Source organism: Hydra viridissima, unplaced genomic scaffold, assembly GCF_058129835.1.
Source record: "Hydra viridissima isolate aposymbiotic clone 2 unplaced genomic scaffold, HvirCarnegie_v1 scaffold_7, whole genome shotgun sequence".
Taxonomy (NCBI): Eukaryota; Metazoa; Cnidaria; class Hydrozoa; order Anthoathecata; family Hydridae; genus Hydra; species Hydra viridissima.
In genome coordinates this window covers 2321747-2346312 of record NW_028324306.1, presented here as the reverse complement: position 1 = coordinate 2346312, position 24566 = coordinate 2321747, and the positions used below count along the sequence as shown (strand labels likewise).

General features: G+C 29.9%; 2 protein-coding genes across 7 annotated transcripts in view; both read right to left on the bottom strand.

Annotated features, from left to right (window-relative positions):
• The window catches only part of LOC145184359 (aldehyde dehydrogenase, dimeric NADP-preferring-like), a 54591-nt gene extending 49470 nt beyond the window's left edge, over positions 1-5121 (bottom strand). The window contains exon 1 of the mRNA XM_090093559.1: positions 5103-5121. The gene's annotated coding sequence lies outside the window, so the exon portion shown is untranslated. The remainder of the gene's footprint in view (positions 1-5102) is intronic.
• A 366-nt stretch (positions 5122-5487) lies between these two features.
• On the bottom strand, positions 5488-18010 carry LOC149885584 (UNC93-like protein MFSD11). Of its 6 annotated transcripts, XM_090093562.1 has the most exons (18): positions 17653-18006; positions 17363-17411; positions 17096-17111; positions 16740-16847; positions 16419-16498; positions 16019-16115; positions 15043-15098; positions 11311-11411; positions 11037-11086; positions 7959-8014; positions 7804-7869; positions 7606-7650; positions 7410-7487; positions 7026-7194; positions 6729-6792; positions 6534-6605; positions 6374-6442; positions 5488-6286 (listed from the first exon to the last, which is right to left on the bottom strand). In XM_090093562.1, the coding sequence occupies exons 1-18, from the start codon at positions 17749-17751 to the stop codon at positions 6155-6157; spliced, it is 1407 nt and encodes a 468-aa protein (XP_089949688.1). In that variant the 5' UTR covers positions 17752-18006; the 3' UTR covers positions 5488-6154. The 6 variants fall into 6 exon arrangements, 5 of the variants coding, with proteins under 5 accessions (XP_089949688.1, XP_089949689.1, XP_089949690.1 ...); XM_090093563.1 differs by lacking the exon at positions 6374-6442 and having other exon boundaries at positions 17653-18009; XM_090093564.1 differs by lacking the exon at positions 17653-18006 and having other exon boundaries at positions 17301-17411.
• Between the last annotated feature and the right edge of the window lie 6556 nt (positions 18011-24566).

The window sequence follows — 24566 nt, the reverse complement described above, 5'->3', positions numbered from 1 at the left end:
AGGAGGCAAGGGTTAAAATTGACAAATATTGGGTGACATACTTTAAGGACGCCCCCTTAATTCCATTTACAAACCATTTGTTTTAGGAAAACAAAATTATAAAGTGAATAAGAATATAATTTAAAATAAAAATGGTTACATCTTTTTATTTGTTTTAAATACTAAATACGTCACGGTGAAGTTTTTTCCGCTATGATCTGGCTCTTACCGACATAAAAGTAGTGGGATTTAGAGATATCTTTCACTTTTTTGGCTTGCTGGATAATTTGAGATAGTTTGAGTGCACAATTGCGCGCTGACTTTTCTTCCTCTGACAAATATAGAACTTTGACATTTATGTCTTAAATAGCATTCACAAAATCATTAGCTGATTGGATTTCAATTTTTCCAGACTTTACTCTGTTGGTTGCCAAACGCTTTACAGTAGCCTCAACGCCATTGACAACTCCTTTGCCGTGCATTGCTGCAAAAAAATGCCAAAATATTATTCTGTTAAATTTCTTTTCAAAGTGCATTATTGCGCTCATCACGACTTTATTTTTAAACTGCGATGTAGCATTACCGCTAAAAATGTGAATTTCTTGGGTATTAAATGAAATAAACTCCAATAACTTATCCAAATTTGCAATTAAGGAGGTCTTTGTGTGATCCAGAGAGTCAGATGCAATGGTGAAAGTTTTAAGATTTTTTTGCCAAATAGCTGCAGTTAAAAGAGAAATTTGATTTTGGCCGTAGTGTGCTGCTTGAGGCTCATTCTGACTAAAACACTTAAAATTTTCTGCATAGTCAACCTGAATAGTAGCAACATTCAATGATGGATTCATGGATTTAGTAATGCTTATTTTAAAACATTTAGATTGGTTACCCTTGATATTGGCATGAGTTGTGAATTTTTCTCTCATACTCATAATGTGAGCAATCAATTCTTTACCACTTCCAAACTTTTTAACTTTTTCGATTACAGCGTAACGCTTTTCATTTGGTTTCTGCCATTGGTACCAACTTGTTTCAAAGTTAAGGGGTTCAATGGTGGCCAGGAATTGCTGGAAAAACTTTAGATCTTTGCATTTGTTGCATTTGTTGTAGAAACAATCGTTTAATGAGTCCTTACAAACAAAATTTTGAGACATATCTTTCCCAATTTTAATGTTAGACAACAGTAAACGATCAACTTTCACCAAGGAATCCAAAGCAAATCGCATATTTTCGTGGTAAGTACAAACGCATACATTATGAGGCAAATTTGCGATAGATCGAACGTTTACTGGTCGTAGTTCACAAAACCTGCTTAATCCAATCTTGATATCTAAGTGATCATGTTTAAAAAGTTGGTACGCTTCTTTCATGGTTAAAAGAAGGTAACGAACTTGGATCTTAATCTTCTTTCCATTTTCAATTACTGATACAAAGTCCCTAACATTTGGAAACAGTCGACTAATGTCATCTTCGCAGTAGAACCTTTTTACTTTTATTTTTACTTCAGTTAAAGCTGGATTATTCACGCTATTTAATGGAAGAGTAGTTTCTTTGTTGAATGATCCATTCAGCAATGTGGCTAGGACTTCGTAACGTTGTGCGGGATCTTTGGGCAATGATTTCTGGACTTTCTTGAGCAATTTCCCTTTTGTTTGAACACTCATAATGGTAGAAAAATTAACTGTTTTTGCAGAATCTTTCTTTTTGATTTGATACTTTCGGACTCTTTCCTTTATTTTTTCTCTTTCTTTCATTTTTTTTTCCGGATCTTGTTTTATTCGTTGACGATGAGCTTTTTGGTGATCAGCATTCATATATTTTTTCCGTTCGGAATCACGCTGGCGATAAGCAGCTTGATAAGTTTTAACTCTCTGTTTAGAACTTTTAGCCATTTTAAAATGCAAAGCAAATTTTGCTAAGTTTTGCTTGAATAACTTTTAATTAATCAAAACTTATTGGCATATAAAGAATAAAAAAAAAAAACCTTTAAGGAATTGCGATGTAAAATAGTTTTCGTCTTTATAAACAACCGTAACTTTAAAAATTTTTTGTTTTTTTCAAACCCCTTGGGAGTTGCGATTAAAATCGTTTTTTTTATGTTAAAAAACTTTACGAAAAAAGCGCTAAAACTTTTGGAAATAAATGTAGTTTTAACTTACGTTACACAAATTCAAAATGAAAATGTGCCTTAACTAAGCATCGTTATTCAAAAATCTTAATGTATAAATATAAGATTTAATATTCTTTCACATATAATATTACAAAATTTAAGTTTTCAAATTAAATTTTCGAAAAAACAGAACTTGATCATGTTTTTGTTAACTTACGTTACATGAAAATTGCAAAAGTTATTTTATTATTTTTTTGAAATATATTTATCTTTTAAAGAAAAAAATCTGACCAACAAGAAATTGAACATCTTAGCTCCATTATCACTTTAAAATATTTCGGAATATACAAAAAAAATCATGGATAAAATAACATTTTACAGTGGTACTTTTTTAACATGCATCAATGAGAAAAACCGTAACTTTCGGAGCCATAAAAATGACTTAAATACATTTATTTTAGAACTAAAGGTATATTTTAAATAAACTTTCATGTGTCTACATCAATATTCATTTGTTAAAAACTGACAAAAAAGAGTTTAAAATTTGACTGCTTTTTCAGTTTCCGCCGTGGAATTGCCCATTTATAATATACATTTACAAACTTACGGGAAAGTTTTACGATTCAAAAACACGCGGTATACAGTCGGTTAATGGTTGGCAAGAAATGCCAACAGTTAGCCAACTGTAGCCAATACTGGCCCGTCAGTTGGACCAACTAAAGCGTGTTTACTGGGTAGTTACTTTTATTGACAACTTTTAATAGCTTATTTAGTATTGTCTGTTTTTTCAAACGGAAGAAAAGGGCTTTTCTTATAAGGTAGAATCTTAAAGTTAAAAATTAAATCAGCATGTCGTATTTTGATTTTACAATTAAAAGTAACTCAGCTGTTTGGAAATATTTTCTACGGGATGAAAAAGGCCAAATAGCGATGTGTAAATTGTCAAACTGCAAGAAGATTTTAAAAATTGGTGGTGGTTCAACAAAAGGACTTCATACACACATATTGTCGGTGCATAATGTGAAGGTCGAAATTCCAACCCAACCTCATATTACCAGAGAATGCACACCAAATAAACCACCAAAAAATAAATCTAAGCCACTAACAGAATACTTTTCAATTTATGAAAGGGAAGATAAAACACTTTGTGCTACACTTGCTCGTTTAACGTCGTCTGACGGGCTTTCATTTAATGTGATTTGTTCTTCAACAGGCTTACGTGCCGCTCTAACTGCTATGGGATTCAGAAATCTACCAATGTCAGTAAACACAATTCGTAATCATACAGTAGAATACAGGAAAAAAATGCGATTAGATTTGGTTGGTTTAGTTCATCAAATTGAAGTGCGCAAGAAAACGGAATTCTGTGTGGGGGAGAGATTTTCTTTGCCTTTTGATGAATGGACGTCACTTCGAAATCGTCGCTACATGAATATTAACGTTCATGGACAAAACTCTCAGTACTGGAGTTTAGGTTTAGTGCGAATAACAGATTCAATACCAGAAAAGTGCATTGAACTATTAGAAAAAAGACTTAAAGACCATAGTCTTGATCTATACAGCGACATTGTGGCTATAATGACCGACAGAGCTAGTGTTATGAAAAATATTGGCAGGTTGCTGCCTAATAACTAACAATTATGTTTTGCTCACGGCATACAACTTGCTGTAATTGATGTTCTTTATAAAAAAAGAGAATTCGATGCAAATCAGCCAGATTTTAACAATGAATTTTCTGACAGTGATTCATCCGAGAATGAGGACATTGAGAAAGATTTGTTGGAATACAATCATGAAAATGTAAGACCTAAAATTGAACTAAATGAAGTTCAACTTCATTTAGTTCAATTTTTAAAAAATTGAACTAAATGAAGTTGAACTTCATTTAGTTCAATAAAAAATACTAATGCTAAAATTTTGACGATCACCTACCAAGAACGACATCTTATAAAAATATATTAAGGCTAAATTTGGAAAACAGCTGTCTTTAATAATGGACTGCAAGACATGGTGAAGCAGCCTTCTGTTAATGCTTAAACGATTTTACAAAGTAAAAAATTATATACAAAAATCATTAATTGATATTTACCTAGTGCAAGATAATTCTATAGCTCTGTCACATGATGAAGTGACATTATTATCAGAGACTATTACAACTTTAGTTCCCATTAAAGTAATGGTTGAAGCAATATGTCATAAAGTAATACTTTAAGTATTGAAGAGGAACTTGATCGTGTTATTAAAGAAGAGAAAAGATTGTATTAGTGATTGTCCTTCTTTAATAACACTCGATCGTGTAATTAAAGGACAATCACCAATACAATCAATTAGACGTGAAACATTTTCATCGAAAATTCAAAAAGAAATCACACTACTTGAAAATGGGGGTACACGTGGCAATTATTTAGAAAGAGTTTTTTCTTTTCTAACGACCGTGAAACCGACAAGTGTCGAGGCTGAGCGGGCATTTTCTTCCGCTGGACTGTTCAGTACAAAAATTTGTAACCGTTTGGGTGATGAAACTTTGGACGCGTTATGCTTCCTGAAGTCACATTTCGAAGCACAAAAAACATAACATATCTCCTTATCTCTAACATAATTTTTTAACATTAATTAACTTCTGGAATTTAATTAACATGTTAAATTAAATTCACTCAATAAATATATTTTTAGTTAAATGTAATGTTTTTATTCTACTTAATACTATATAGATGTATCTGCTTTTCAATCCCGGGATCCCGGGATTGAAAAAGACCTCCGGGATTGCAATCCCTAACTAGGTACAAACAAATCATTTTTATTTCCTAATTGTCACAATTTATATTTCGTATTTTAAACTGTATCAACCCCGGGATTTTAAACTGTATCAATCCCGGTTGATATTTTTCAATCCCGAAATCTCGGGATTGAAAAAGACCTCCGGGATTGCAATCCATATCCGTAATGTTTTACATCGCATTTTCATCATCAGATAATCAAATCTTTAACTTGGCATAAATATGGTCAGTCGTTTTTTTCAATGAAATTTATCTAAATTTTATAAAACGCCAAAAATTGAAGACAGAACAACAAAACACTTTTGAATAAAAAAGAACAACAAAAAAAATCATTCTCATCCATTTACATAACGGTTTTAAACAAATTTCAAAACAGGTGAGAGAAGAAACTCAAGCCAGCAAAACTGTTGTGCACTGAGATGTTGCCTGAAAGAACTGGAAAAGATGCTCAGCAATTGGACAGTTTTTGTAGCTTCTCTTATTCAAAAAACAAATCAACTTAGTGTCAAATAAAGACAAGTGAATGTTGTGTGTTTATTAATTGTATAAAATGTAAACAAGTCTAACACATAACAGCATTTGGGTTAGCACTATGCGATACATACAAAGTGTGCAAACAAGCAGTTTATTTTTTAAAACCAACTTTTTTAAAACTTGTTTATGCTTAGAAGAGGAACTTCTGTTCACTATTACATTTTCATAAAAAATATTTGGCATGTTCTGAAAAATTAAATTTACAACTCAATGCAAAAGTGTCAAATAGTATGAAGTGGGCATAAAAATCCAGACTCATACAGTGGGCATAAAAATGATCACAGGGGAAAAAAAATAAACCACAGAAAAAAATGGTCACAACCCACAAACATTTAAGTGAAGAAAACAAATTTTGCATAAAAAGTTAAAAAACTTAAAAACTTTTACAACAGAAAAAATCTGTTTATTTTTATACTAAGTTAAGTACTTGCCTGTAAAAAAAATATAAATTTCCTTAATTACACTTAAAAAAAATCATTTTTCATTTACACTTAAAAAAAATCATTTAACTTGTCCAAGTCAATAGGTTTTATTATTACCAAATTAAAACTAAAGAGATTTTTAACAAAAAAACTAAGAAATCACAATGAATATTAAAATATGCTTCTACGAATTATTAAGCTTATCTTTGAAACACAATTTTTAAAATATATAACAATAAAATATAAAAGCAAAGAAAAAAAAAAAAACATACAAAAAAATAGCGAATGATTATAAATAACTTAACAGTGAGATAGTTCAACAACATTTTTAAAGTTTATTTTACTAGTTGTTCAGTTGAGACTTGCTCTGTAAAATCTTTATCATTCATCAGTGATAAATTTTTAAGCAACGCATGTTTTCGCTCCACCTTGATAAAGCTTGCTGTCCCAAAAAATGCTGCTATGACCTGCAATCATAAGAATAAGTAAAAAATGGTTACTTAATATAATTTTGAAAAATACAAAAAGATGCATTGAGGTAGAAAAATCCAAACCAGAATTAGCAGTTGATATTTAAGAGTAAAAACCAGACCATAAGCAAATGCAATGCCAGAACATAATGACTAGAAATAACAAAATGGAAAAACTTAAGTTTCAAGAGTGAGAAAAATCAATTTGCTGATGTTGCATAATAAGTCAAATACAATCACCAACCTGCAGACATATGTAAAGGGAAAACGCAGTAGAACTGTCATCGGCATAGACTGTTCCCAGTATGGAAATTATCTAGAAATTGATCAAATGGTTAACCATATCATTTAAATGCTTTTAAAAAATAGATTGAAAGTGTAAATATGCTCATGAATTAACAAAGATCTTTTAAACAAAAAAATAAAGCAAAACTCAAACCTGTGTGTTAAAATTACTGTCACCAAATCCAAGTAAAAAGGCACACAAACCATAAACATGTAAACTGTTTCAAAGTTAAAATAAACAAAACAGTTAGTGAGTAAACAAATAGTGAAAAATGCTCTATATAAATAAACACAAATACAAACATAAGAGTGAACACTAATACAGCACATTGAGTTTGATTGCATCCACAATATGTATTTAGGTTAAAAAAGAATCATTAAAACAGAATTCACACTATAAGTAAAAAAATTTAAGTTCATAAGTAAAAAAGTAAACAAAATAATGACTTACTTATAATTAAGCAACGAATCTCCTTGTGTTACTCTAAGGGTAGCTTCGTCAGGTACATTGAGGTATATAAGATTAAAAGCAATAAAGTGAATAACAAAACCCATTACAACTATTGGATAACGACCATGTCTGTTTGTATGATTACGAAATATGAAAAACAGCAGGCTACCTAAAAAAAAACAAACTCAGATTTAAAAGATTTTTATTGCACTTACTTTAAAACCCTTTTGAAGACTTGTTTACTAGCTACTTATTAATGTATAAATTTATATCAAAAAAATTAATTAAGTTTTTAAAATTTTTTTTACTGATTGCTAATGTTTTAGTCTCTACCATCTCAATTGAGATCAACAAAGATATAACAAAGAAAACTATTATTCTCACCCGAAATCTCTCCACATCCTACAAGAATTCCCATGAGACCAACCTGTCTGTGTGAATCATGCAAATTACTGGTATTACCTAATATAGTAAAAGAAAATAAAGCAGGATGCTCAATAATATAAAGCTATTCCATTTTAAAATTTTAAAAACAAATAATGACTGCAAAACAACAGAAGAAAGATATAAAACCACGTACTGATGCTTGTTCCATAAACACCAGTTAAAAATGCTAATTCAAATCCTAAAGCAGTAAGTAGAATATGACATAACTAAACAAAATATCAAAGTTAGCAAAAAGTTTAGTAAAAAAGTTAGTCAAAGTTAGTAAAAAGTTTCAACTTCAAAAATGTTGTATAGATAATTAAGTAGAAGTACAAATATCATAAAAGTTTACCAGAATATGATGCAGTCACCGAAAGTAGCAACATATCTTTTGTAAAAAGGAGCTTAAATGAATTTACTATAAAATAATCATGGTATTAGCTTTTTTACAATGCAATTTACGGAAACAATCAATTTCAGAAAGTAGAGCTTTGAAATAAAACTTACAAAAACTAAAAAAGAATTTATTTGGGTCTTTGCGTAAATTGCGTGATAGTTGAGAGCTAAATGCATAAAAGTAAGCAATTAACATACAGCTAAGAGTAAAGAGAAAATTAACTAAGTGATCAACAGTAAGGTGTCTCAGAAAAGACTTTTTTTAAGAATGTTGATGCATACCCACCTTAAAGTTTTTTTTGGGCCTTGTGATGCTATCTACTAACTTGTTGTGAATTATAATAATATATATGGGTTCCCAAGGATCATAGCATTTCTGATGTAAAGGTGAATTAAAATAACATTTTTGAGTCTCCCAAGGGTCATGACACTTCAGAAATAAAGGTATAAATTGTATGCAATATACCTGAAAAAGTTTCTCAAATTCTAGCAAAAGTCTAGAATGGGCTGCATCAGGGCCCACCAACATGAAAACTGTTTGGAATGATAAACAGTTATCTGAACGCAAAGAATTATTACCTAAGCAGGCAGCGGATCAGGACAGGCCAGCAACTGAAGAAGCTGAAGGATGTGAACAAAATCTTATGGCTAAATCATACCATTCATGTGTCAATTTCTTTTTAATAGATAAATCCTCATCAAAAGAATTTTTTGCCAAACCACCTGTAACTCCAAGTAAAATTTAACCACTCAAACATTCTACATGTAATTACTGTGATTACTCAGAAAGTATCAACAGAATTAGCCAGAACAAATACAAGTGTTCATAAATCAACAATCATACTAGCATCTATGGTCAAGCAAAAATGGGCTGCTCCACACCTTCCGATTCCAACACCTTGCAATTTACTAAATCAAATAAAATGACAGTTTTTAAAACATTTTATCTATGAAATAAACTTTTTTTCTTTCTAAAACTTAGACCTCTGTCTGGTATCATGCACAGCCCAATTTTACAAATAAAACCATGTTCCAAACCTTCAGTAACACTTTAAAAGAAAAGTTCACCAAAATTTGACAGAAACTTGGAATGAAACTGTCAAACAGATAAATGATAACTTTCAAACCAGTAAAGCTGTCATGCACTAGAATGGCAAGCTGCTGCCTGATATGACCAGAGAAGATGCTCTGCAATTAAATAGATCACCATTTTTGGCTTCTTCTCTTATTGATCAAAACACAAAACTTCTTAGTGTGCCAAAGATGGCTTCAGGCTCAGGAAAAACAGCTATGGTGGCAGTTCTGAAATATATGATGTCAGGAAAATGTGATACACCTGTGATGGACATGTGCTTAGTACAATTTTAGCCACAACAATTGGTTGCAGCTTGCTGCAGATAGTCTGTCACCATCACATTTTTAAAGTGCTTTTATCTTATGCTTTTGGACTTTGTTTTGGTGCATTAAATGGTCCTGAGATCTTGGTTTTTGTATGATTCAAAGAAATATGGTTTAATCTCATTCAAAGACTAGATGCCTACGATGGATGCTGCTTTGCAGCCAGTTGGTCTGAAGATAATGGTGACATACTTGTGGTACTTAAGCCCAGAGCTGGCAACCCTCTTATTGTTTTCTTGGTACCTCTCTTGTCAGGGAAATACATAACTTGTGCTAGTGCTTGTGAAATGATCGAGGACTGCATCTACTTAAGACTCTACTCCATGCAGTGCAGGAACTATCTATCTCTACAAGTTTTTTCAAAAACATTATCATTAATGACAGTTTTCTAAAAAATTCAGTTGTAAAGTAGACTGAAAGCCAATCATACAAGTCTGCATCTGACTTGGTTAATAATTTAGCCTGTGGTAATGATTGTGTCAAATATTGTATTGCTCTTATATAGAACTTCAAAGCCACAGTAACAAAAAACTGAGATCAAAAATAGTATCTTTTGGAAGTGACTATGCAAAGTGTAATTGTAGCAATCTTTTACACATTTAGAACAGCTGTTTTGCAGTACTGAGCATATGTTATCATTAGGACATTGCCTATTTTCAAAACTTTAAAAATAAATACAGTAATACAGTTTAGAAAAATGTCAATGTTTTACAATAATAAAAATATACTTTTATTATTGCATCTGTGTCATAGAAATGAATAGTCATACAACGTATTATCTAATTGTAATTTTGCATTTGAGCCATGGACACAGTGACTTGACAATTTGGCATTGTTACAGTTTTGTATGTACACAATGTTTTGCTTGTGCATCAAACTACATCCAGTGGAGAATAAATATAATACACCTTTAAAATCTACTGATAAAAACTAATTTAATGGTGATAATATAGAGAAGGATAATCTAGAGTAGGATAATGAGCGATTCGTAGAAAATATCAGAAAACAATGAAGTTCATTGATCTTGGGGACCCCTAAATGTCAATTGATGTAAAAAAAAATTGACTGTTCTCATAGGACACAGGACAAACTTTTAAGGGGCTATGCTTAACATATTTCAATAAAAAAAAATTCTTTCTAACTTTGGGAAACCCTAAAGTAATTTTTTTCTTCTTTTGTTACAAGACAATACAAGACATTTTACACGAAGATGATTTTTTAAAAGTTTTTTTTTTCAATTTATTTATCAAAATTCATTATAATATTAAAAAATATTAACTATGAATATGACAATTCCTTTTTATTTAAATTTTGTTATTGCTATATTTGAATGTTTTGGTGCTTTTTGAGTATTTAGTATTTTTGAGATTTCTTTAACGAAAAGAAAAGTAGGCTATTTAGACCAAATAATGTAAAAAAAGCTGAACAGAAACTTTTGATCAGTTGGTATGTTATTATTGACAGTTTTCCAAATAGTAGAACTAATGTTCTACAGTTTGGAAAATTTTTCAATTTCTTAATAATAATGAATAAGTTCTAGTCAGTTTTAAATTTCATCACTAGACCTTTTAGATCAAGATTTTACATGAACTAATAGATTTTAAAAATGTTAAAAAAACATCAGGTTTGATAAAACAAATGAAACAAAATTTAAGATTTGTTGAGTCCTAAGAACATTAACTTTGAGAAACCTTATTTTGCTGTGTTATTGATTACAAACTGCATAAAATTTGAAAGAACTGTTTAGATTTGCTTTCAAATAAAACAACATGGATTAAAAAAAGAACTTACCTTTCTTTTGGAATCAAACTTTCATTTTCATTTTTGGAATCTTTTTCTATCTAAAATAATATTTATAACAGCTATTTTTTGAATATGAGTTTCTTAACTCTCTAAAATTGTATATCATATTTTAAAACTTTATAAGCTTTAAATTCATATACTTGTTATTAAAAATTTTTTTTTTAATTTCTTAACTAGCTAATTATTATATTTCTGTGAAAAATGTTCTTAATTAGTTAAATATTTTTTAGTTCTGTGAATAAGCAAATTATTAACCACATACCTCATTTCTTTCAGGTGGTTTGCGTAAAAAAAAAAGAGCTACTGTTCCAATGCCAGCACACACAGTTAACACTGTGTACAAAACTATTCTGCTATGATCCGCTTAAAACAAGAAAAACCTTTATTTTAAAACAATAATAACAACAAATTATGAACAAAAACTGTATTTTTTTTTTTGTTGTTGTTGTAAATTTCATCAAAGCACAGTGGGGTAAAACCTTTGCAAACAAGTCATCTGCTTATTGTCAAACCCAACTCTGTGTACTGCTGTGTGCAGATTTAGAACTAACATTGTAACTAAAAGTGAAAGATCTGCAATACTGTGAAGATTCTACAAAAACAGAAACTTGGTACTTATAGTTAATAAACATTCATCAAAAAGAACAACTACAGTACAAACAGATACAGTATTGTCGTGTAATAAGCTTTTATTGCCGTAAAAAATAAACAAACTAAAGTCATTAAACTAAAAGTTTAATGTCATTAAATTAAATTAATGCATCATTAAACTAAACTAAATTATTAATGAGTCATTAAACTTTAAGTAATGAGAGAAATTAACTTAGCCAATAAAACTCATAACAGATATAAACTGCTTTTCAACGAAATCTTTTCATAAACAACATCATCTGGACATCAAGGACAATACTGCAGTAAACTTGGTACAGATATTAACTAAACTATTTGTCCGTATGGTACAGCTGCAAAGATTTATCCATTTAAGGTTTTTTCCAGCAATTCAGAAGCTTCTGGAAGAAAGTTTAGTATAATAAAGCTAGGATTCTTGCTTCTGCAGTTTCTTCTGCTTCATCTTATAATAATAGGATTGTACTTGACCATTAAATCTCAACATGACAGTAAAACATCAGTGCAATGAGGTAAACTTTGAGAATCACAAAAGGGATAATTAAATTTTAATTAGAATTCAAGTTGTTCTCTGCATCAAGGGAAGAATTCCTAAACTATTTATATTTTTTTTTGTAGCATTTTATTTTTTTTTGTTTTGCTTTTTTTTTTCATATAAAAAAACACGGCTTTACAGTTCATAAAACATGGAAAAAATCTTTAAATCCTAATTATTCAAAGCGACATTTTTGTTTTTCAATTTTATTACCAAATTTTTCACTGTTTTTTAAAATTGTGATTTTGATTTTTGTGCTTGTTTTTCATTAGCTTTTAAATAAAAAAAAATTAAAAAAAAAATTTCTAAAAAAAAAAATTAAAAAAAAAAAAAGGATTAGCTGCAATTACTGCAATTGATGATAACAACAAAGAAGTACTGTGTTGAAGAAATGGATTAGAAAAGAAAATACTGAAAAATGTTTATGTCACAACAACTTTTATTCAAGTTAATGTGTTAAAAGGCATGTGAAATCAACTGAACCATTAATCAAACACAGCAACTAAAAAAATGATTTGTACTTCTTATTTTCACATTCAATTGGATACATCTTCAACTAAGGTCAGTAAACTGTATGTGGTTTTTTAGTTGAGGATGTTTTCATTGTTCTTGTTGCTTGTATTTTAGTTTTAACTCAAAATTTCTTTATTTAAAGGACCATGCTACATCACATTAACATACTCAATTGAATTAAGCTCACAAAACATGTCTGTAGTACCCAGCAAAAAGATATGCAAATCATGCAAGCCATCAATTCCAATAAAGAGTATGATCCACTTTAACATCTGATTTCTAAAAATTCTTAAAATGAATGGTGTAGACATACGCTTATCATCTGAAACCAATTACTGTCAGGCAAAATCAACACCATCTAAATGATCTGTAAGCAAAAAAGAAAACTTGCAAAGATTTAAGCAGCCTCTAAATAACTTCGTGCAGATGTATTTTTGTATTGATGTCATTACTTTACTTCAAAAGAATATTTTAGAGAAAACTACAAAGTTAAAAAAACTGTAAGTCAAATAAATTTGACACAGCTTACTAAAGGTAATTATTTTACAATGCGTGTGAAGCTTTTCCTGTAACAAAACACAAAATATTGCAATCAAGAGAGCTGCTTAAAGAACAAGTATTACTTGGAGTTCCAAATAGATTTAATCAGGCTTTTGGTATATTGATTTTACTACTTTTAGTGTGTTTATGATTCATTATTATTCTGCTTGTTTAACTGTTGAGTCTTTCAAAGATTGCTTCACATTCATCATTTAAAGAGACTTTTCCAGAGCAGGAGGGTAACCAAGACATCAATTATAATCAATTTGTGCATGCAGATTGCTGTTCACTTATCACTATAGCTGTTTAAATGTATGATTTGTTGATATAGTTTGCAATAGATTGCAAGATTTGACTTCTTGTTTTTATATTTCAAAACTACAAGCTCAACATTTATAACAAAGAAACTAAATTATTTACAATGAAACAGTTAATTTACTAGGTGATTGCAGAGCAATACAGCTTTATAGTCATAAATGACACCAACAGTTTTAACAGGAATAACCTTCAGTGCACATTATAGCTAGTAGCTATAATATAAAGTTAACAATTTATTGACCCACAAATTATTTTGCATAACCTCTAATGACAAGAAACATGCTGCAGTTCATCAAGCACAAATGTTATTACAAACTTGAAATGTCACAGTGCTAGAAAATACAAAAACTATAACAACTTATAAAAAACTAGGACACAATCAACTTTTTTTGCTACCATCTATACTATCACATGTTAAATATCCAAAAGAGGCACATTAAATATTACATTAACATAAAAAATCTAAGCTTCAAAGGTTTTTTTTGCATTAAATCAATTTCCTATGAAAAGGACATAAATGGATAACTTTAAGCTAACATCTTAACATTTGAAATTAACTTCAATTTGTAACAACAAACTAGGCTGTATTTTAAATTTGATCATTTCAAGAACTGCTGTTGATCGGGTATCAAAATAATAGCCTCTGAATTGGATAGCAGCAATAAAAAAAAGAACAGCTGCATAGCAGCTGTTTGTTTTTTATTGCTGCTGTGCAATTTCTTTGTTGCTATGCAATATCATTGTTGCTATGCAACCATGAACAAGCATAGCACTCCTCTATGAAATAACATAACACCTATCTATGAAAATATTACTGTTGCTATACTGTTCTGGTGTCCCTAAATATAAAATAAAACGTTTTGCTTTTTGGTTATGGAATGGTTGTGACAGTTAAAGCTAGTAAACATGTTAAATACTTAATACTAATATTTTAAAATGTTAAAAACCCTTAAAAACATCTTCAAACTTTCTCTATTAAGTTAGTAAAATTAATTATTATAAAAATAATTAAATAATTAATATAAAATAATATAATTAAGTTAGTAAACATGCTAAATACGGTAACACATTCTCAACAAAGGTTACTTTGTAAAGTGTAAAAATGGCTCTCACCCACTGTGCAATGTTTTTAACTTTAAGTTTAAAACACTGCCTCACTTACTATGTCCACTGGAACATTAAAGTATTCAATATATGCTACTCTGGAATGTTTGAAACTGAAAAACCTTCACTTTGGATTTTCTCAAAGGAAATGCCAATCACCATTATTGATTTATTAAGCATCTGAATAATTAACAAAAATCTAATTAAATACTAATTAAAGAACAGGCCTCTATGTTTCTATATTGAAGTGGACAACAGCAGCTCCATTTTCACAACAAACTTTGTTAAAATTAGTTTCGATGGGGAACAGTATTTACTTTTACTCTTTTACATTCACTAAAAATTTAATACACTTACTAATATTGACTTCCCCCTTAAAGTGGAAATAAACAAACAAATTGCCAAACAGCATGCTATAAATGTGAAATTTTCAAATACTTACAATCTATATATAAATCTACATATTTATAAAATGTATATACAATTAAATATTTACAAAATCATATTAATAGAAATCCCTTTAAAAATATGATAAAATAATATTATGATAACAAACAACAAAGTACATAAAAAAGATCAACATTTATTTTGTCTTTTCCTACAGCATTACACTAAACCATTGAGAAACAAAGTTTTATTCCCAGCTTTAAGGTTTAATTATCATTAAAACTAAATATCATATTTAACTTTTTGCATTTTCTAACTTATTAGTTATCCTTCTAACTAATCAGTAAACTAAAATCCCAACTAAAGATAGCTTTTTTAATTAAACTAGTTTTAACCTTTATACCTTTAACAAGAATGTGTCAATTTTTACTTAAAATATATCTAGCAACTACCAAAAAAATGCATTTTTTTCATTTTCTGTCCAATTGCAAACTAATTAACAAAACTGACCTGAAGTTAGGATTTAAACAATTATTACAACTCCTCCTTTAACTGAATTACAAAAAGTGAGTTGTGATCAGAAGATAGAAGCAAAAGCTCAACAAAGGTTGAAAATAAAAAACCAAGCTAAGATCAGGTTTAACTGGAATATAGTTTTGCATGAGTTACAACAGCATGAAGACTTTTCAACTTTTCAGTTTATTTCAATATCAGATACATTGAAATACACTCTCAACAGCAAACTCAAGTATAAGTGAAAAACTGTTTAAAGACAATAACTTTAAAGGAATAGGGCACGCTAACAGTCAAGGTTCAAACTGCAATAAAAATCTCTGGTCTTGGCTTACCAAACAAATTATAAAAATGTAACTTCTTTCATCAAATATCAAATTGACTACTTCTAATTAAAAGTAAAATAGTACTTTTTATGTAAACAAATGGTAACCTGCATTGAAATAAAGCCCAGAATATGCTAGTGTTTCTGTTTATTGTTTCAGCATCAGAGTTTAATGTTAGAAAATTACCTTGACCAGTCCATAGCACTGTAAAAAAAAGGTTAAATAGAAAATAAAACCTTTCTGCAAGAGTTTAGAAAACTAAGGATGAAAATATAAAGGGTTTAGCACCTTAAAAAGAAATCATGCTTTAAAATCAAGTTTTTTTCTTTTTTTAACTTGTTGAAACTTAGTTTTTAACCTGTTGAAACTTATTTTTCCCAAACTAATATAATTATATGAAATAACAATAAAAATGTTACATAGTAGTATAAGAAGAAAAAAAATTAAAATAAAGATTTAATATTTAATGGCATTAGAAAAGTCTAGTAAACAAATCTAAATTCTTACTGGATGATCCAATTCCCATCAAAAAAGATGCAATATACAATGCTGCCACAAATGGATAAATAATTGAAGCTATGAATAAGCTAACAAACAAATACAAAAATTAAGTAACCATAGATATTAACACATACTATAAAAAAACTGATACTTTAAAAATAAAGTAACAATAAACCTACAAATGACTTCATATATCATTTTTTATTACCATAATAATAGTAACTAATATCTAGAAACCACTGTAGTTTGTGTTATATTAAAAAAGAAAAACTTAAAAAATGAAGTAAAAAGGAAAGTGAAAATCTGTTTCAAAAAAACATATAATACCAATAAGTTATTGCCCCACAAATCATTGCTACACGTGGTCCAAAATAATGAATAAATGAAGGTGAAATAAAATTGGCTAGAGCAAACACTATGTAGATTATTCCTAAACTAAAAGATATATATTTTTATTATTTAAAAGACGAATAAAAAAATATAATAACTGTGTATTATTTACATAAATAATATTTACTAAATAAAATATATTTGAGGATTTCATTTAGGAAGTATTTGACAAGAAAAAAGCATGTGATAAAAATATTACTTTTTCTAATTGTTCAAAATATTATTATAAAATATTTTTCAATGTAATACATTACTTTCAAAATCAACAAAGAAAAATTTGAAAAAATACTAACCTGATAAACCCTGTATCTATAAAATAAGAAGAAAAAAAGAAATTTATATATATATATATATATATATATATATATATATATATATATATATATATATATATATATATATATATAAAGGAGGAAGTAGTAAACAAGTGAAAAACTAACAGTGTTTTATTTACAGAACTTATGTAAGATATTGTAAAAAATTTAGAAAAAAACCAACATAAAGCAAGAGACTGTAATTCTTAAGATACAATGCATGCTAAATCTTTGTTAAAAATTTACTGTTAAAGATTTGCTTCCCATCTCTCACCACATTATTCAAAACAGATGTCTAAGAAAGTAAGAGAAACTATATTTTAGGAACAACTACCTAAAAGTGTAAATACTTTTCCGAATAAAAAAAAGATTAGCTTTTTGTCATAAAATGACAAAATTATACTATAAAAAGTGTTTTGGGTGATAAATATAACATGGTAGGGATTTATATATTTTTTGTCCTAAGTAATTTTAGTGTGCTAAGGGTACGAACGCCTTTTAACGCTATAAAAGGACATATTTTTTAAATTGCATACTTGAACATTTCCATTGGTATTGAACGCAGTGAATATTAGCATAAAACATATTCCATTTATAACAACATTATACAGTCTCACGCTCTCTCGGCTCGCCATATTTGTTGTTTATTTCTTTGAAATAATCACGACTCGTTTATTCCCTCAGTTGCCGTAGCTAGTTAATTATGCAATCTGAGCTCTGTATGATTCTGCATAATTGGCTATTGATATATGACATTAAAAAATGTTGATCAAGTTAACGAAAAGTTTTTGTCTAAAATGGTGATATTGAACTAACAAAAAGCAAATCACTAGTCTTAAAATGCTTAAAAAAGAACTGACAAATCACAATTTTGTCAGTTCTTTTTTAAGCATTTTGTGACTAGTGATTTGCTTTTTTGTTAGTTGATAATCCATCCAGGTCAATAAATTTTCGATCGGGTTTAAGTCAGGTGATCATGCTGATCAAGTTTTCAACGAAATAATTGACGATTGAATGCACTGTATGACATTGGGCATTGTTTTGTTAAAATAACCAGTTTTGATCAGACTGGAATAAACCGCGGTTAGGGATGAGCGAATTTTCCAAAATGTTAGATAACCACTCTGGTTCAATCTTTCTTCGTATATTTTAAGATGGACAAATCTCTTGCTTTTCTGTTAAAAATTCCGAAATTTTAAAGTTAATCATTTTCCACTGATCCGCTGAATAGTTTAAATGCTTATTGCACCATTTTTTCGTTTTTGGCGATAAATTAATGTCAATATAGGCTTTCTTACAGCATTAAACGAATTTAATCTTTTTTTGCGTAATAACTTACTTATTGTCGTACGACTAACTGTTTTGTCTACAAGCGAACTATTGATGCACTCAAAGATGATACTCCTGCTTTTGGGTTGCGTCTGCTTAGCATGTAAAGAATGTTTTTATCACGAACTGACAGATTTTCGGACGCCCAATACGAGGTTTATCATTGACGCCACCAGACGATAAGTAATTTTTTATTGTTGCGCGAACGCTGAATTCAGAGATATCTAAGGGTCTGCCAACTTGTTGATTGCTCATTTTCGTTTTATGCATGCTAATGACTTCCCATTTGGTATTCAATTAGACAGATCGTGAAAATATGATCTTTTGACTAAGTTTTATCAGTTGAAAATTGCTGAAGACTCATTTTTCCACTCAGTAGATTGCCTACATTTTTAAATTTGGTCTTAGGGGGTACAATATCGGCAACCTTGCCGTATATTTCTGATAAGAAAAATCACAAAATTGAAATTCTTTATGACCATCCGAGCAAGAAATTTCAATTTGAAAAAATAAGCTTAGGCCACAAAAAATCCTCTTTGTCTAACTTCATAAAACTGTTGTTGGATGTATTAAACTATGAGTTTTATCTTTAGAAATGATCAATAATGAATGATAACTCTTGAAAGCTAAAAAATGTGCACACTTTTCTGTGGATTGGTATATTTCTATTTATTCTTTGAACACATAACAAATATAATGTTACAAAAAACAAAGCAATTTCTTTAAATTTTCAGTATTAATGAAAGAGAAAAACAAAATCACACAAAAATGTAGAGATGAAGGATTTCTTTACTTGGCTTGTATTACATGCGCTTACTGTTAAAATCTACAATTCAACTAAGCAGCTGTTCTAAGTAGTCTGGATGACACATAGGCCTTTTGTATCTCTCCCAGCGCATTTGAAAGCTGTGATCAAGGGTCTCTGTTGGCTGTTCACTGAATGGTCCAAGAGACTTTTTGTGACGGTCAATGAAATCTTTGACAATACAGAAAATAGCATGTACTTTTGGTTTGACACTTCCTTTTGTCAGTGAGAGGTTAGTCAGTTGAAGTTGCTCAATTTTGTTCGAGTAGTTTGAATCCAGATGATTTCCTAACAACTGAATTAAATTTTCTCAGTGTATCAATGAATGGAATGACATGAAAAGCGGAATCGTCCTCTGCTTGTCTTTGTAGAACGTTGATATGCTTTTGGCAAGGAGTCTTTAAGTGTCTTAAACAGATGATTTACTACACCAAGAAGATGTAGCTCCATAGATGGTATGATGTCAAGAACAAGAGCATTGTCAGAAAAATCCAATTGGGGCTCATGTACCACATTTTGACATTGTTTAGCCTTTTTTGTGTCTAAGACAGATGCTCTAAAAGAGGCATAAGATTTTCTGATGGATCCAAAAGTAAGAAGGTTTCCACATTGCGATTTCATCTTCTTGAATTCTAAGGCTGACTTTGAGGAAATGTGTTCTTTGAGGAAATGTGTTCTTTTTACACTTGTCTTTTTAGCAAAATGTCGTTGAGAAGAGCTGCAAGATTTTTGCAGTGAACCACAATTTGCTGTATTGATTGAGACTATCATGAGCCACAATGATGTTAATGAGAGTGAAATGTTCAGATAGTTGTGTAACAATCTTGTGAAACTTGGTTTGAAATTGAGGCTCAACAACAAAGAGTCTTTTTGCACAGGCAGCACCTGTATGAATTGAATGAAATAAAAGATATAAATAAGTTATCTTTAGGTTTATATTATATGCAGAAGTTCAGGTTTGATTTAAAAGGGTAATATTTGCTATGGTTTCGTTTTATTGTCAAAAGTTTAGGTTTAGATTCCTTTCTGATAAAAAATTTGCAATTCTTAACTGTCAGATAGGCAAAGGTCGTCCACAACCACTTTGTGCGATTCTTATGGCTCCATGAAGTGAGGGTTCTTTTGAAGAAATGGCTGCTGAAGCAATCTGTTCACCGACTTTGGAGTCTTTTAAAGCTTTCGTCTTGATATTTTGTCAGAATGTAAACTGATTGCATTGATGAGAACCCCCCCCCCCTTCCAATTAAGGAGAGGCAATTTGAGCATCTTCTTTGCCCTTTGGATGGCAAAAATTGTTGTGGAAAGTCAAGTGGGTGCTTATGCAATGCTTTCAGGTGCCCAACACTACAGATGAGGCAGTCACAGTGCTGCCCTCTTATTTCTGGCCTAAGCATGACAGTTGAGAAATCAAAAAGTGAAGGGACAGAGACTTTCTCACCATTTCTCTTTTTTCTCAGAGCAGTCTGCAAAAATCACATATTACAAGTGGAACTCGTGTGTCAGAAAAGTCAATATTATCAGAAATTAGGCACTTTACTTTGTCTATTAGAAAATTTGTTCGCTTTCTAGAACATTTCTTCATACAGCGGAAACAAACTGACTTTCTTCGACATTCTTCTTGAGTTTTTGCTGAGTTTGGCATTTTTACTCTGTGCATCAAGAGAATCAAAACATTAATACTAATTGCAATGCACTTTCCCATAATTTGTATGAAGATGTCAATATTATATTAGGGATGTGTCAGAAATTCTTTATTTTACAGAATATTTGAAAAATAAATTTGCTCATTTTTTAAGCAAAAGCATATTTTAAAAATGGAAACTTCTTGCTCGGACGGTGATTGAAGAATTGAATATGTATGTATGTATGTATGTATGTATGTATGTATGTATGTATGTATGTATGTATGTATGTATGTATGTATGTATGTATGTATGTATGTATGTATGTATGTATGTATGTATGTATGTATGTATGTATGTATGTATGTATGTATGTATGTATGTATGTATGTATGTATGTATGTATGTATGTATGTATGTATGTATGTATGTATGTATGTATGTATGTATGTATGTATGTATGTATGTATGTATGTATGTATGTATGTATGTATGTATGTATGTATGTATGTATGCATGTATGTATGTATGTATGTATGTATGTATGTATGTATGTATGTATGTATGTATGTATGTATGTATGTATGTATGTATGTATGTATGTATGTATGTATGTATGTATGTATGTATGTATGTATGTATGTATGTATGTATGTATGTATGTATGTATGTATGTATGTATGTATGTATGTATGTATGTATGTATGTATGTATGTATGTATGTATGTATGTATGTATGTATGTATGTATGTATGTATGTATGTATGTATGTATGTATGTATGTATGTATGTATGTATGTATGTATGTATGTATGTATGTATGTATGTATGTATGTATGTATGTATGTATGTATGTATGTATGTATGTATGTATGTATACATCCATGCATGTATATTATAAGTAGGGGAGTAAGGGGCTCTCTGATCTGTGGGGCAGCTTGATCTTTTAGCGCTACATCATCTATTTATAATCATATCTGCGAGGCGTCATAAGTTACTATCAGCATATACTTCCGGCTATTTACTTTCATTGTTGTTTTGTCAAAAAATTGATTTTACGATTTTTTAGAAATAAAAGTTTGATTTTCACGATAAAAAGTAAATTTGATTAACATGAGAATTATTCATATATTTTTAATACTATGTTAAATATTTGTAAAAGATCAACTGCAGTCATTAGGTATTTTATCGAAGTATATTTTATGGTATGATTTCGCCGTTGAATGTTATTTATCAGCGAGTTACAGCCATTATTACATGATGTATAACTATAGGGGTTCCTTGATCTCTCTTACACGGGGCTGGTTGATCTGAGGATCAAGGTGCTCCATACTAAAATTATGATGCATGTATAATTTGTTGCATTTAATTACATTAGAATAAGTATTGAAATGCATTCATTGCACAAAGAAAAAATATTTCAATTTACTAGATAAATAAAATTAATAATGAAAAAAATAAAGGTAAATTATTTTATCAAGATATAGTAATAATACTTGATTTAATTTTGTTGAATTTTTGATAGACATAAGTATGTATTAGCTGCCGCTGGATTTGAAACTGTCAGTACGAAAGGTCAACCATTTAAATAAGATAATTGCGAACAAGGGTAATTTTTTTGTCTTACGTTTTCCATGCTGTTCTTATTGAAGAAAAAGATCGGGTAATTGAGCAGTGGTGCACGCTTGGTGTCGGGGTTCAATACCCGTGTGTAACAGACGCTTGGTCAATTTATTCTGAGCCTATGTATTGTATATGTAGCTGCTAAATTTATGTCACTGTTTCTAGTTCATTTAGTTTTACGTTGTTTTTCTTCATGTTTAGTTAACTAATATTGACATTTGATTTTCGATTTTGATTTTTCAGTTTTTGCAAACATTTCTTAAAACTTCTGATGAAAAAACTTGTTCACTAAACTTTAAATGAGAATCTCTTGGCAGAAATTTGATGAGCTATATTTTTAATTATGCTTTATTGCCAACTTCTTATTGATTTTGTAAAAAACTGTATATAAGATCAAAGTGCCCCATAGTGCAGATCAAGGTGCCCCATATATGGGGCACCTTGATCTGCACTATGCACTTGATCCTTTGTAGGTGATGTTATAAAGTTGCGTTCTAGCTCACTAAATATTATTTGGACCAACATTAGCTTGTTGATTTGAATAAAGAAATAAATATTCTTTTAAAAATATTGAAAAATAGAATTGTTGTCCGCAAGGGTTTTCAAGTAATAAATCATAAAAAGGATCAAAGTGCCCCCATCTCCCCTAATGCAAATGATATTGATGAGCTCGTCATTGAGTTAAAATTATATATATAAAGTTATATACAAAAAAAGATAAAACTAAGATAATAATTAAGAACATTTAAATAACAGAAAAGATACCATATTTTCCCAATATTTCTACCAACTTCAGTTCTCAATGTTGCCGTTCTCGATTACAATCCCATGTCATGGGATTCCAATGGTACGCCGGAATGGCAGAATATGAGGTCTGATACTTGTATAGACCAGATAAACTTTAAATTCCATAAGCCTGAAAATACTACTGTTGTCTTAGCAAAAGTTATACTCGTGTTCAAGACATGGGACCTTTAGGGCTGCGCTCGACAATTGACAAAAATACTTTTGCTGATTCAGTGTGCGATGTACCAGATAGCGATACCCAACAAGGCAGTCACCGAACCGCCCATGATTGAGACGTTAAGTTCTGTTTGGTGTTTTTCTGATGACTTTTTCACTCTTGTCAGGTGTTACAAGGTATATAGACCTTTTCTTCACCCGATTGATGCCCGTCTTAAGATCGAAAGCAGACGGTGGTGCTTGGAGAAGCTCATTATTGTACTCTCGCATCGGGTCGGTCTTTAATCCTTGATTGCTCGGGATAATATATAGACCTGAGGCGAGGGCGAAATTGAGAGTACTGTTAGTATCCGAAAATATGTTCTGTTAGCGTGTAATGTCAGCCATTAAGTCTTTTGGACGTTCTATATAGACTTCTAGAGCGTTTACGAACTCTGCCTAAGCATCTAGCGCGCTTGCTGTAGAGCCTACGACTGTTCCGCGAGTTGCTAACTGTGATTACGCTTATTGATGATTCTTCCGAAACTTTTAGACGTCTTAGGATCATCACCATAAAACTTTTTAATGGATACTTTCAGAGCAGCAACAAGTTTCTCCTCACAATTTGGTAAACAAAGTATGTAATCAACAGTTAAGCACTACCACAACGCACTCCTAATAAAAATATGATTTTGCATAAAGATCTTTGCGTCTATATGCAAAGTTCTTTATATAAAGTAAAAACCTGTGCATCTATATGCATCTGAAGTAATAATAGCAATAATAATAATAAAGTAATAAGAGTAATAATAAAATAATAATAATAATAATAATAATAATAATAATAATAATAATAATAATAATAATAATAAACCAACAGTAATAAAATTAATATAATAATAATAGTAATAAAATTAATAAAATAATAATAGTAATAATAATAAAATAATAGTAATAATAATAATAAAATAATAACAGTAATAAAAATAAAGCAATAGTAGTAATAATAATAAAAGTAAAATAATAAATAAGAACATGCAAAGAACAGAAAACTATATGATCATTTAGATATTTTCCCAATTCGCCTATCAATTTCGTATTTGCTATTTAACGGATTTTTGATTAAAAA

Coding starts and splice junctions, on each gene's coding strand:
- LOC149885584 (XM_090093562.1), bottom strand. CDS start 17,751: ATGGCGAGCCGAGAGAGCGTGAGACTGTATAATGTTGTTATAAATGGA. Junction 7,651..7,803: donor GGTGACTGCATCATATTCTG/GTAAACTTTTAT, acceptor TTACTGCTTTAG/GATTTGAATTAGCATTTTTA. Junction 6,606..6,728: donor ACAGTAATTTTAACACACAG/GTTTGAGTTTTG, acceptor ATCAATTTCTAG/ATAATTTCCATACTGGGAAC.